This window comes from Mobula hypostoma, chromosome 20 (assembly GCF_963921235.1).
Source record: "Mobula hypostoma chromosome 20, sMobHyp1.1, whole genome shotgun sequence".
Taxonomy (NCBI): domain Eukaryota; kingdom Metazoa; phylum Chordata; class Chondrichthyes; order Myliobatiformes; family Myliobatidae; genus Mobula; species Mobula hypostoma.
In genome coordinates this window covers 5,757,927-5,772,206 of record NC_086116.1, presented here as the reverse complement: position 1 = coordinate 5,772,206, position 14,280 = coordinate 5,757,927, and the positions used below count along the sequence as shown (strand labels likewise).

General features: G+C 41.4%; 1 protein-coding gene across 4 annotated transcripts in view; it reads right to left on the bottom strand.

The window, feature by feature from the left end:
- Positions 1-14,280, bottom strand: part of eea1 (early endosome antigen 1) — a 140,409-nt gene continuing 126,129 nt past the window's right edge. For 2 of the 4 annotated variants that reach the window (XM_063072297.1, XM_063072298.1), the window contains 2 exons: positions 12,420-12,518; positions 1-1,768 (listed from right to left, as the gene is read on the bottom strand). In XM_063072297.1, the coding sequence (XP_062928367.1) occupies positions 1,646-1,768; positions 12,420-12,518 (222 nt within the window). In that variant the 3' untranslated portion in view covers positions 1-1,645. The remainder of the gene's footprint in view (positions 1,769-12,419; positions 12,519-14,280) is intronic. The other 2 variants (XM_063072300.1, XM_063072299.1) reach the window with 1 other exon arrangement.

The window sequence follows — 14,280 nt, the reverse complement described above, 5'->3', positions numbered from 1 at the left end:
TTTAATTGTGAAGTGGCACTGCTCAAATTAACATTTTTACTATAAACAGATTACATGATCTTCATCCAATAGTGAGAATTAAACCTTTGAATTTACTATACACAAGTTGACATGATAGTACTGAAGTTAATACAGTCTTTGTACACAATTGCTTATTATTCACATCATTTTGTTTAAAACAAGCTTGAAAGCTACTGGTTTCTGTAATGGATATTTCATGCAGGTATCACAGCTCCCTGCTGATCAGCATCCAGTGTCAGTGTGATCAGTCTCTCTGCAGATTACTCAGCTACTCACAGGAGAGCTTTGTGACAGAGGGACGGTCAACTGAACCAAACTGGATATTGCAATGTCTGTGTACAGCAACACGACTCTTACCCTTGTGGGAAGGTCTCGCGGATTTAACAGAGATTTCTTTTGGCAAGGTGCACTGATCAAGTCCTATTAAAACTTTAACTTCTAAAAAATTAAATTTTAATTGGAAGGCTTTGAAGGTAGCAGGGCTCGTACACGGAAATAATTAAACAACTGTGCATACTAATATATGACTTACAACTGAAGTAAGGAAAATATAAAGTATTAGCATTTGGATAATGGTTTTAATCAATCAGTATTGGCTCTTGCGTGAATCTCAGGAGAAAAGCCCAGAGAAAGCAGCACGTATTCAGTTTCAGGCAGCATTTAATACTGTAACACGAGGCCATGGGACACAGACAAAGGGATTGGACTTGAAATGGTGACAGTGCTATAAAGAGCTGAATTCCAGTGTTTTGGGGGGCAGGTTGAGGAGAGAGATGGGTGTCTCCTGTGCTATAGCTCTGTGAACAGCGGCTGTCTCTGTCTAGCCACAGACACCCAGTGAGTCAGACCCAGCAAAGAGCTAACCCCAGCCAGTTAAATGGTACTGCAAGTGTTCATCTACAACCTGTCCCGATGCATAGTGTCCAGCAGGAATGAAATAGGCACCATTTCCCTCAAGTAGCTGGAATTGTGGACTACTTACAAAACAATAAGAGCAAAATCGTAACAAAAGTGATTAGGTGCCACTCAAAACCAGTTGACATCTGTTGCAGAGGAACGAAGCAAAGAAGCAGCTGTAAATCACATCATGGGTGAACAACTAATGTGCTAGATATCACCTCTGAACAAGGGAGCAGACTAGGATTCCTCATCATTATTCAGCTCACAAAGGGAACATTCCCTACTGGGACATCATGGAGCATAGAATCAAAGTATCTACTTTGCCCAAAACTTTGTCTGCGCAAAGTGGCCTAAGTTTGTGAAACGGTTTTACATTGGATTTCTCAGTGCAGTGAAGAATCACCAAGTATTCATGGCCTGCTCATGGTCTCTGCTCTACTGACTGGGTTAAAAGATTTCCACCTTTGGAGACCGACAACCCATTACAGATCAGGCCCAGTTTCCATCTGTTAAATCAGACAGGATCTATAATTGTTGTTGAACTCCTAATTTCATAAACTCCATGTGCTCATGCAGTGGAAGTGAACCAAGGACCAGCAGTACAAAAGACTCCCAAATGATAGCAACTACCTGTCGTGGCCAGGGCTTACCACGCCTTCATTAAAAATACAAAGTGTGTGTGAATACAAGAGGAGGGCGTGTAGATTCGCTGTCTCGGGACCACTCATCCCTGCAGTTCATTGAAACACGTGTCACAGACTCGCACAGGCTTCTTCGAGGAGGGGGTCAAGGCATTCTTGGCAGAACAGTCAGCACAGAAAATGTTTCCGCAGTTTCTACAGTGGTGCTGTAAAGGGAAAGAAACGAAGTTCTCAGTGAACCACATCAGACAGATCTGCTCCATCCACCCACCGCCTAACCTGTCACGTGAGGGGTGAACGTCACAGGGCACCTGGAATTCAACCCATCTCTCCTCCACTTCCACACCCCACAACACTTCGCCAAGCAGTACAGAACTCTTCAGTGCAGGGGTGTAGGCTGCCCCCTTCCTCTCCCCCAGCGCCTGCAAACCCCCTTTCCCTCCCTCAATCACTAGCAACCGGACTGCAGTTAATGAGCTCTCACTGACAGGCATCTGCGCATCTTGCCTTCAGAGAAGGGAACAGCTCCCGTAACAAACTGGCAGTCCAAAAGGAAATTCAACAGGCTAATTCCTGGGAAGAGAGGTTTGTCTATCAAAAGAGGCTAGACAGTTTGGGTCTGGGTCCCTTAGAGTTTAGAAGAATGAGGGATGACCTTATTATTTGAGGGTGCAATGCTGAGTCCTTATAAGGCATTGGTCAGGCTGCACTGGGAGAATTGAGAGCAGTTTTGGGCGCGTTATCGGAGAAAGGATGTGTTGCCACTGAGAGGAGATTCACAAGAATGATCCTGGGAATGAAAGGGTTGATGAATAAGGGACATTTGATAGCTCTGGGCCTGTGCTTGCTGGAGTTTATAAGAATGAGGGGGAATTTCATTGAAACCTGTCGAATATTGAAAGGCAAACACGAGGAAATCTGCAGATGCTGGAATTTCAAGCAAAACACCTAAAAGTTGCTGGTGAACGCAGCAGGCCAGGCAGCATCTCTAGGAAGAGGTACAGTTGACGTTTTGGGCTGAGACCCTTCGTCAGGACTAACTGAAGGAAGAGCTAGTAAGAGATTTGAAAGTTGGAGGGGGAGGGGGAGATCTGAAATGATAGGAGAAGACAGGAGGGGGAGGGATAGAGCCAAGAGCTAGACAGGTGATTGGCAAAGGGGATATGAGAGGATCATGGGACAGGAGGCCCAGGGAGAAAGAAAAGGGGGAGGGGGGAAACCCAGAGGATGGGCAAAGGGTATAGTGAGAGGGACAGAGGGAGAAAAAGGAGAGAGAGAAAAAGAATGTGTGTATATAAATAAATAAATAACAGCTGGGGTACGAGGGGGAGGTGGGGCCTAGCGGAAGTTTGAGAAGTCAATGTTCATGCCATCAGGTTGGAGGCTACCCAGACAGAATATAAGGTGTTGTTCCTCCAACCCGAGTGTGGCTTCATTGTTACAGTAGAGGAGGCCATGGATGGACATATCAGAATGAGAATGGGACGTGGAATTAAAATGTGTGGCCACTGGGAGATCCTGCTTTCTCTGGCGGACAGAGCGTAGGTGTTCAGCAAAACGATCTCCCAGTCTACATCAGGTCTCGCCAATAAATAGAAGGCTGCATCGGGAGCACCGGACGCAGTATATCACCCCAGCCGACTCTTCTGTGCTCCCCCCACCCCAGCCTTTTCTTCCTCCCTGGGCCTCCTGTCCCATGATCCTCTCATATCCCCTTTGCCAACCAAGTCCAGCGCTTGGCTCCATCCCTCCCCCTTCTTTCAGTTAGTGCTAACAAAGGGTCTCGGCCCGAAACGTCGACTGTACCTCTTCCTAGAGATACTGCCTGGCTTGCTGAATATTGAAAGGTCTGGATGGCGTGGATGTAGAGAGGATGTTTCCTGTAGTGGGGGAGTCTAGGACCAGATGGAATTGCCTCAGCATGGAAGGACATCCCTTTAGAACAGAGGTGAGGATGAATTTCTTTAGCCAGAGGGTGATGAATCTGTGGACTCCACTGCCACAGCTGTGGGAGGCCAAACTATTGGATAGATTCAATTCTTGATTAGTCAGGACGTCAAAGGTTACGGGGAAAAGGTGGAAGGATGGGATTGAGAGGGATAATAAATCAGCCATGATAAAATGGCAGGGAAGACTTGAAGGGCCAAATGGCCTATTTCTGCTCCTATATCACACAGGCATGATTTTATTTAAACAAACAAGATCCTAAGGGGCTTAAGACCATAAGACCATAAGATATAGGAGCAGAAGTAGGCCATTCGGCCCATCAAAAAAAAACTCCGCCATTCAATCATGGGCTGATCAAATTCTTCCAGTCATCCCCACTCCCCTGCCTTCTCCCCATACCCTTTGATGCCCTGGCTAATGAAGAACCTATCTATCTCTGCCTTAAATGCACCCAATGACTTGACAGGGTTGATGTTGGGATGTTTCACTAGTGGGGGGAGTCAAAAACAAGGGGACATAGCTACTGGTTAAGGAAATAACTACAGTACCTGCCCACTTATTAAAATTGAGGTGCACAAAAGCATTTTCTCAAGAGGGTGGTGAAGGTCAGATCATTACATATCCTTGAGGTGCAAATAGATTAATCTATTAAAGATTGAGGAATTGAGGGTTATGGGGAACTGGTCCAGAAGAGCAGTTGAGGACAGCGAAGATCAGCCATGATGATATTGGAATGGCCAGACAGGCTTGAGGCCCCTGCCATTTTCTTGAGTTGTGTTCACAAAGACTGCAGCCGATGTGGAAAAGAATGGAGTAGGGATCAACTGTGCCCACAGCACCTCACCCCACCCCTCAATCAAAAGGCTCAAGTAAGGTGCCTGGGACAACTGGTGCAACAAAATGGAGGGGTGATTTAATACGGGGTATTTATGATGGACTAACAGAACCTCCCCTCAGGTAGGAAAGTGAATGGGGTAAGCTCAGACCAAGGGATGGAACACTAAACTCAAGCCTGGCTTGAACAGTGACGTCACCAGCCAGCGTCACGGTGCCTCCCAGACCTGCTAGGCAAAGTGACATTGCAGACTAACCATAACGACGGGAACGCAAACAAGAGACTGAATTGTCACCTCATAACCTGGAGGGCAAAGGAGACGAGAGTGTACACTGCTGGCTTTTAGTTTCGAGTTCTTCACTACCACCATCGCTGAAGATCTACCCTGATCCCAGCACGTGGAGGCAGTTATGAAGAAGGCAGGCCAAGGGCTATATTTCATTAGGAGTTTGAGCAGATTTGATATGTCAAGAAAGTTTCTAGCAAATGTCTACAGATGCACCATGGAGAGCATTCTAACGAGTTCCATGACTGTTTGGTATGGAGGGGCCACTGCACTGGATCAGAGAGAGCTGCACAGAGGGCTGTAAACTCTGCCGGCTCTGTCGTGGGCTCCAGCCTCTCCATCTTCCACAGGCAACGCCCATCATTAATAACCCCACCACCCAGGTCATGCCCTCTCCTCCTTACCACCATCAGAAAGGAGCTGCTGGCGTTTGAGGAATAGCTTCTTCCCCTCCGCCATCAGACATATCAAATGGACAATGAATATAGTTTCCTCCCTTTTGGCACTAATTTATTTTTTATATATTTCGTATTGTAACTTATTTTAATTTTTTACGTTTTGCACTGTACTGCTGCCATGAAAATCTAATTGAATGATATGCCAGTGATAATAAACCTGATTCTGATTGCAAAATGGAGAGGCAGCACGTACAGTCCCAGCAACACAAATGTGGACGTTAATATCACAATCGTTCCTTTACTCTGAGAGCACTTTCACCCGATCTCCTGAAGTACCTCCGCTGCTGCCCACACGTACATCACGGTGGGGAGAACGCTCATCCCCGAGCCTCGTGGAGAAAGGGAAGAGGGGAGCTGAGCAACCACTGTACAACTCCTGCAACACTGGATCATCCGTCTGCTCCTCTAATGTCAGTCACAACTAAAGCAGCAATCAGACTCAGAGCAAATGCCTGAACTAATATAACTACACCAAGTGGTTATGGTTATAAGCACTTGGGCTCAAACATCCACCATCTCTCCCAACACAAATCACGTCCCAAAGGAACGGCAGGGAAAATGGTGGAGGCGAGGAATAGCCGAGTAACCAACAATACATCAGGGAAAATATCCATAAGATTGAAAAAATGTGGAGAAAATTTACAGGGATGTTGCTCCCAAGTTATAGGGAGAGGAAGAATAGGTTAGGATTTTATTCCCTGGAGTTTAGGAGAATCAGGGAAGATTTGATTGAGGTACAGAAAATTATGATGGGTATAGATAGGGTAAATGCAAGCAGGCGTTTTCCACCGAGGTTGGGTGAGAACACAACTAGACATCATGGGTTAAGGATGAACTGTTTAAGGGGGGCATGAGGGGGAATTTCTTCACTCAGAAGGTGGTGAGTGTGGGAACAAGGTGCTGGCAGAAGTGTTGGGTGTGGGTTTGATTTCAACATTAAGAGAAGTTTGGGTAAGTATATGGCTGGGAGGTATGGAGTGCTACGGTCCAGGTGCAGATCAATGGGATTAGGCAGAATAGTTTGACACATACTAGATAGATCGAAGGGCATGTTTCTGTACTGTGGTCGCTATGGCTCTATGACTCCACGATATAGGCATATCAGTAAGTTGACTTGGAGGAGAATGCACGGGGGACTTCCGGTAGCGCTCATGGAGTGAAGTCGCGTTCTTGACTCGCTCCATTACCTCTGAGTTTTTTTTTCTATGATCAGCTATACTTTAATTAACCATTAAGGTATCAACTCTTACAATACTTTGAATTAAATTGAACTCTCTGATAACTGGATGGAACTTAGATCTGCTATGTCTAAGAACGGGAAAAACGGCAAGGATGGTAAACCTCCGGTTAAACCGAAAGGCATGGATTTTCCTCCGACTGAATCACCGGTGACTTTGAAAGCTATATCGGAGTTAATTCAGAGGGAAATTTCAACCTCTGTTAGGGAGATGATTCGTACGGAAATTGCAGGTTCTGTTATGGACCTGATTCATACGGAGATCTCAATTAATCTCCAGAAAATTGCCGATTCAATCGATAAGATGCAAACATGTATTGCGGAACATCAGTCGGCTATATCTGATCTTCAAAAATCTGCGCAACAAAGTGAGCTTAAGATGGGGAAAATCGAAGAAATAATTAATGTAATGAAGAAGAAACTTGACTTTCTGACTTTTAAAAACTCTGACTTGGAATCTAGGATGCGACGGCAGAATTTACGAATGATTGGGGTGCGTGAAGCTGTTGAATCTAACAACCCCGTGAAGTTTTTTTCTCAACTTTTAAAAGATGCATTCCCTACTGTATTTCCTGACCAACCACCGCTACTGGATCGTGTTCACAGAATCCCATCATACTCGTCTAGGTCAGATAGACCTAGGCATGTTATTTTACGTTTTCATTACTTTCAAGATAAGGAGAGACTGTTTCGATTCGCTCGATCTAAAGGTTTTATTGATTTTTCGGATCTTAAGTTCCGATTCGTGGAAGATTTCAGTAAACCAATCTGGGACCAACTGGTTCGCTACAGATCTGTGATGTCGGAATTCTATAAGATGGATTTAAGACCAGCGCTGCTGTACCCTGCACGTCTAAGGATTCGCATGTCAGATGGAGTTCTTCGTTTTTTTGATTCTCCATCGGATGCCCAGAGTTATCTGGATCAATTGTCACCTTCAACATCTTAATTGCTATTTTTTTAAATTATCTCCATTGATCGGAGGCTGTGAATTGGTTGGTTTTAACTTTTTCGTGCCCTATTTGGGCAGAAAAGTTTATTTTTTTGATTTCTTAATATGGTTGCTAAACTTTCTTTTTAACTGCGTCATTTCTTTCTTTTCCCAGGGGATTTTGGGTGGTTACTTCCTGTTTGTCATCTTACGTATTTCCTGTGTGGCCTTAAATTTTGTAGTTTTTTTTAAATTTTATTTTCTTTTGCTTTTTATAACTAGTTTATGTTAATAATCTTATTTTTTCTTGTTGTTTTTTTGTTTATTCATGGGTTTGGGGTCTATTGTGGTTTTTTTTAATATATATATATTTTCTGGCTTTTGTTCTGTTGTGTGTGTATTTTAATTGAGTTACCTTTTTTTTACTTTTTTACTGTTTTACAATTAGCTGATCTTTTTCATATTTATACCTTTTTTTTTAGGGAGCGTATACCGGAAGTCATGGGGGTAGTTTTAGCGCTTGCTTCTTTCCGGTGGGTCTGCTTTAGATTTTGCCTTGGGGTCTTGGGGCGGGGGGTGGTGGGAGGGGCTTCACGTTTTAGTTTTTTTCTCTTTGGGCTATATACATTATTGAAGTACTGGTTGCGTCCTTTTTCCCGGTATCTTTTGTATGTTCTGTTTCCTCTCCGGGTTCGTGGGTCGAGCCTATCGTCATTCCTCCTCGCTGTGGGTTGACTTTAGGATTTATGGAGTCTATCATTAATTTTGTCTCCTGGAATACTAACGGTCTTAATCATCCTATTAAAAGGAATAAAGTTTTTAAAGTGTTCCGGAGACTTAAAGCACAAATTTTATTTTTACAAGAGACCCATGTACGGAGGGGGGACAGACTACGTTTTTTTAAATTCTGGAAGGAACAACAATTTCATTCGAACTCCAATGCTAAGATTCGAGGCGTCTCTATTTTTATAGATTCCTCAGTTACTTTTATACAACAGGATATTATTTCTGATCCGAATGGTAGATTTTTATTGGTTAGTGGTTTACTATTTAATAAAAAAGTAGTTTTGGTTAATGTTTATGCTCCTAATATGGATTGTCCGGAATTTTATAAATCATTGTTTAATCAGTTTCCGAATTTGAACGAGTTTTCATTGATCTGGGGCGGAGATCTTAATACCTGTTTGTCTCCAGCTTTGGACCGTTCGGCTCCTTTACGGACCTTACCTAATAAATCTGCAACTTTGATTAACTTTTTCCTTTCTGATTCTGGGTCGACGGACATTTGGCGTTTTCTACATCCTCAGGAAAAAGATTTTTCCTTCTTTTCACATGTTCATCATTCCTATTCAAGAATTGATTATTTTTTTATTGATTCTCGTCTTATTCCTTCAGTGATTAAATGTGATTATGATTCTATAACCATTTCGGATCATGCTCCACTTAAGCTTTCTATTAAAATTATGGCCAATATACAAAATAATAGACAATGGCGTTTTAATTCGCTGTTGCTTCAGGATTCGGACTTTGTTAACTTTATGAATGAACAGATTGAGCTTTTTTTTACAATTAATCATACAGAGGATATCTCGGTTAACACTCTTTGGGACACTTTTAAAGCCTATATTCGTGGTCAGATTATTTCGTATTCTGCTGCTTTGAGGAAGAAACAGAAGCAGGAAGAGATGGCAATTGTGGACAAGATTAAAGAAATTGATAAGAAATATGTTATGGCTCCTTCTGAGGAGTTATACAAACAAAGAACTGAACTTCAAATGGAGCACAGTTTATTACTATCGTCCTCGATTGTAAACCAATTAAAGAAAACAAGAAGTGAATTTTATGTTCACAGTGACAAAATTGGCAAGCTGCTGGCTAATCAATTGAAATCTAATTATGTTAAATCTCAAATCAATCAGATTTATGACCAAAATGATCGATTGATACTGGATCATGTGGGGATTAATCAAACCTTTTGTGATTTTTATTCTTCTTTATATCAATCAGAGTCTCCTCGAGATTCTAAATATATGAATGATTTTTTAGATAAGTTAGACTTCCCTAAGATTTCACAGGATATGTCTTCTATATTAGATACTTCCATTACTATGGATGAGATTAAGAATGTTATTTTTTCTATGAATCTGGGGAAAGCTCCTGGCCCGGATGGGTTTACCGTTGAATTTTATAAATGTTTTGCTTCTTTATTGATCCCTTGGCTCTGTAGGGTCTTTGAGGCTTCTCTGAAACTTGGTAAACTTCCTGAATCTTTTAATAGAGCGTCAATTTCTTTAATACTAAAGAAGGATAAAGACCCTGCTCAATGTGCATCTTATAGACCAATATCTTTACTAAATGTTGATTCTAAAGTTTTTTCTAAGTTATTAGCAAATAGACTAGAAAAAGTACTTCCTTCTATTATTTCGGAAGACCAAACGGGTTTTATTAAAGGTCGTTACTCTTTTTATAATATTCGTACATTGTTAAATATTGTTTATACTCCCTCACAAAATGTTCCTGAGTGTGTTATTTCTTTAGACGCCGAGAAAGCTTTTGATAGAGTAGAATGGCCCTATTTATTTAAGGTGCTTGAAATGTTTAATTTTAGCTTGAAATTTATATCCTGGATTAAACTGTTATATCATTCTCCTGTAGCCTCGGTCCGTACTAACTCTTTAAACTCACCTTTTTTTCCTCTCTTTCGAGGTACTCGACAAGGCTGTCCTCTCAGTCCCCTATTATTTGATATTGCATTAGAACCTCTTGCAATTGCCATTCGAGAATCTTCAAATATTACTGGGATAACTCGGGGATTAAAGTTCCATAAATTATCACTCTATGCTGATGATTTACTGTTATATATTTCTAATCCTGAGAAATCCATTCCTGCTGTTTTAGAGTTATTAGCACAATTTGGTTTTTTTTCAGGTTATAAATTAAATCTTAGTAAGAGTGAACTCTTTCCGATTAATAAACATCTTCCCTTATATTATAAATTTCCATTTAAATTGATTGATAATTATTTTTCTTATCTTGGGATTAAAATTACTTGTAAATATAAAGATTTATTTAAGATTAACTTTTTACCATTAATAGACCATATTACTCAACTTTCATCTAAATGGTTTCCCTTATATTTAACTTTGATTGGTCGTATTAATGCAGTTAAGATGTTTTTTTTGCCAAAATTTTTATATGTGTTTCAGGCATTACCAATTTTTGTTCCAAAATCTTTTTTTGATAAAGTTGACTCTAAGATTTCTTCATTTATTTGGCAGAATAAGAATCCGAGACTGGGTAAAATACATTTACAGAAAGCTAAGAGAGATGGAGGTTTAGCATTACCTAATTTTAGATTCTATTATTGGGCTATTAATATTCGACATATGAAATTTTGGTTACTTGATCAGGATATACTATCTATTCCTAAATGGGTAGCATTGGAACTACAATCTGTTCAGGGTTATACACTTGGCTCTATTTTAGGCTCCTCTCTCCCTTTTGATTCGAAATGCCTTAAGCAGGTCTCTAACCCGATAGTTAAATATGCTTTGCGCATTTGGTTTCAATTCAGAAAATTTTTTGATCTTAATCAATTCGGGTTAGCGCTTCCTATTTTAGGTAACATATTTTTTCCTCCCTCTTTTACGGATCGCGCTTTTCAAACCTGGAAGACTAAGGGTATTTTACGGTTTTTGGATTTATTTTTAGATGGTTCCCTTATGTCTTTTGAACAATTATCTAATAAATATAATTTATCAAGAATACATTTTTTTAGATATTTACAAGTTAGAAATTTCCTAAGTACTATACTTTCTTCCTTTCCAATGCTTCCTCCTACATATATTTTAGATTCGATAATTAACCTCAATCCATGTCAGAAAGGTGCATCGGCTATGATTTATAATATTATTATGAAACTTAGGAAAGCTCCATTTGATAAGATTAGGGTAGATTGGGAACAGGAATTGGGGATCACCATTTCTGTGGATGATTGGGGGCAGATTTTACAATTAGTTAATACTTCCTCTATTTGTGCTAAACATTCCCTAATTCAATTTAAAGTGGTTCATAGTGCACATATGTCCAAAGATAAGTTAGCGCGTTTTTACTCGCATATTAATCCTTTTTGTGATAGATGTTCGGGACAGATAGCCTCTTTAACTCATATGTTTTGGTCTTGTCCTACTTTGGAAACTTTTTGGAGAGATATTTTTAATATTATTTCTAAGGTATTAAATATAGATATCTCTCCTCATCCTATTACTGCTATCTTTGGACTTCCTAAAATTTCTAGTAATCTTTCCCCTTCAGCCCGTAGAATGATCGCATTTCTTACTTTAATGGCGAAAAGATGTATTTTACAACATTGGAAAGAGCTTAATGCTCCAACTACCTTTTTTTGGTTCTCTCAGACGATTTTATGTTTGAATCTGGAGAAAATTAGAAGCAACCTTTATGATTCTTCATTTAAATTTGAACAGATTTGGGGACCTTTTATTCGATACTTTCATTTAATGTAATACATACCCTTCTTGTTTTTTTTCCACTGTTTTTAATGGAGGTCGGGATTGAGGACGTGATTTTAAGTTTAACTCTGTTTGGTTTCAAGTTAGCCCATTGCTTTGCTTTGCTTTTAGTTAGTTGCACGGTGGGTTTTTTTTGGGGGGGTTTTTTTCTTTTTTTTCCATTGATATATATATAAAATTTAGTATACTATTATGTTATCTTGGTTTTTTATGTTTAAATTACATTGTTTGTAGTATTTTTTTTGGTATTGATACCTTCTGGAATTTTATTATATTTTAACATTGTATTAATGTTTATATGGTTTACCTTTTTGTATACTTATTCAATAAAAAGATTTAAAAAGAAAGAGGAGAATGCACTACACCAGCATGAAGGACAGAGTACAAGTTTGTTACCTGGTGCGGTTACAACAACTAGAGCTGTACTGATTAGAGCAGAGAAAAACAATGGGTGACATGATTGAGATTTTCAATGTCAAAGGCAAGCAATGTAGGGAGACGTGTGGGTGCGGTACAGGCGGTGAATCAGAGACCAGCGATGGGGTGAAGGGTATGACAGAAAGGGAGAGGTGTGGGAATATGGCACCAGGTCACAGATCAGGTGGTACAAGGGCTCGAGGCAGCGAGATCCTACCTTTCGTACAGTGACTGAGAATCCCTTTCCACAGGACATACAGTTCATCACGTCGGTATCTTCAGTCCACTTCCTATTCAGCGCCTGCGTGTGTTTAATCTACCACAACACAGAGGAAATCATTATTCTGTCCTTGAAAGAAATTTTTAATTTATTTGCCACACACACTCCTCTACATTCCCTGAACGTAAAGCACACATCCAACTCGTTCAGAGTTTGCCCCGTTGCATAGATAGCAGGAAGCCTCCTCCCCCACGTGCTTTCCCGCTGGAATATCTCGGTTAGCAGAGTGGTGCAGCGGGTAGAGCTACTGCCTCCCAGCTCCAGCGACGCAGGTTCAATCTTGACCTTGGCTGTGGTCTACAGCACGTTCTCCCCGCAAGCAGGTGGGTTCCCCAGGTGCTCACTTCCTCCCACATCCCAAAAACGTGCAAGTTGGTAGGTTATTCAACCACTAGCACGTAGGGGCTGGGGAGGACAGGACAACAGACAGTTATGTGCAGGATGTGATTAGTGCACATATGGGTCAGATGGTCAGAATAGACAGAATGGGCTGAAGTCTGACTCCAGTGTTCTTGAGATGGCAGCCTCGGTTCCCAATGTCCAAGAGCCAAAGATGGAAGTCATCTGCACCTCTCTGGCTCAGCAACTGCATGGAGATGCACTTCATCGTCCTTCTGTTGTCCAGAGATGATGGTGAATTGGGGCACAGGATTTAAATTCAACCGTTCAACCTGGTGTTGACCCGTAGGTATCAGATAACAGACAAAAAACAAGGCACAATTTCAGCTGAGGGAGGAGTGTGGCCAGAGTAGCTGTTGTGCAAGGAAGGAATCAGCTCAATATTGCTACATCAATGTTCCCGAGTCCCCGAGCTCCCTGCCGGCTACGGCTGGGCTGACGGGTTTAAGAACAGAAGATGTTGGGTGTACCTTGCTCTCTGGACAAACCCTAGAATGCAGCGGTCTCCAGGAATAGGGGGAGTGATCCATGGAAACAGAAAACCTACAGCACAATTCGGCCCTTCGGCCTACAAAGCTGTGCCCAACACGTCCTTATGTCCTTACCTTCGAAATTACCTAGGCTTACCCATAGCCCTCCATTTTTCTAAGCTCCATGTACCTATCCAGGAGTCTCTTAAAAAAAACCCACCTCCACCACCGTCACCGCAGCCCATTCCACGCACTCACCACTCTCTGCGTAAAAAACTTACCCCGACATCTCCTCTGTACCTGGGAACTAAATCAGTCATGTGCTGGCCAGGCTCAAATTGACCCTTAGGGTACAAAATGGACTTACTGAAGGATCAACCCAACACACAGAATCTGAAGGTCACAAGGGGATCAGCAGTTCCGGCTCGAGAGCGACTTCTTTATATTTTTTAAAACTCCTATCAGTATTTATGGAAATATGTAGACACCATGGCAAAGAAAGCTCACCAACACCTCTACCTCCCCAGGATGCCAAAAAATAAATGGGCACGTCCCTGTCGACCCTCACCAATTTTTATCAATGCACCATAAGAAAGCATTCTATCTGGATCCGGTACAACAAATGCTCTGCCCATGACCACAAGAAGCTGCAGAGAGCTGTGGACACTGCTCAGTACATCACAGAAACAGAGCCCTCTGTCTACACCTCTTGCTGCCAGAGTAATCAAAGGGCCCACTCACCCCAGACATTGCCTCTTCTGCCTTTTCTATCAGGCAGAAGACACAACAGCTAGAAAGCATGTACCACTAGGCTCAGGGGTGGCTTCTACCCTACCGTTATAAGATTATTAAATAGTTCTCTAATGTAATAAGATCGACTCTTGACCTCACAGTCTACCTTGTTATGATCTTGCACCTTACTGTCTATC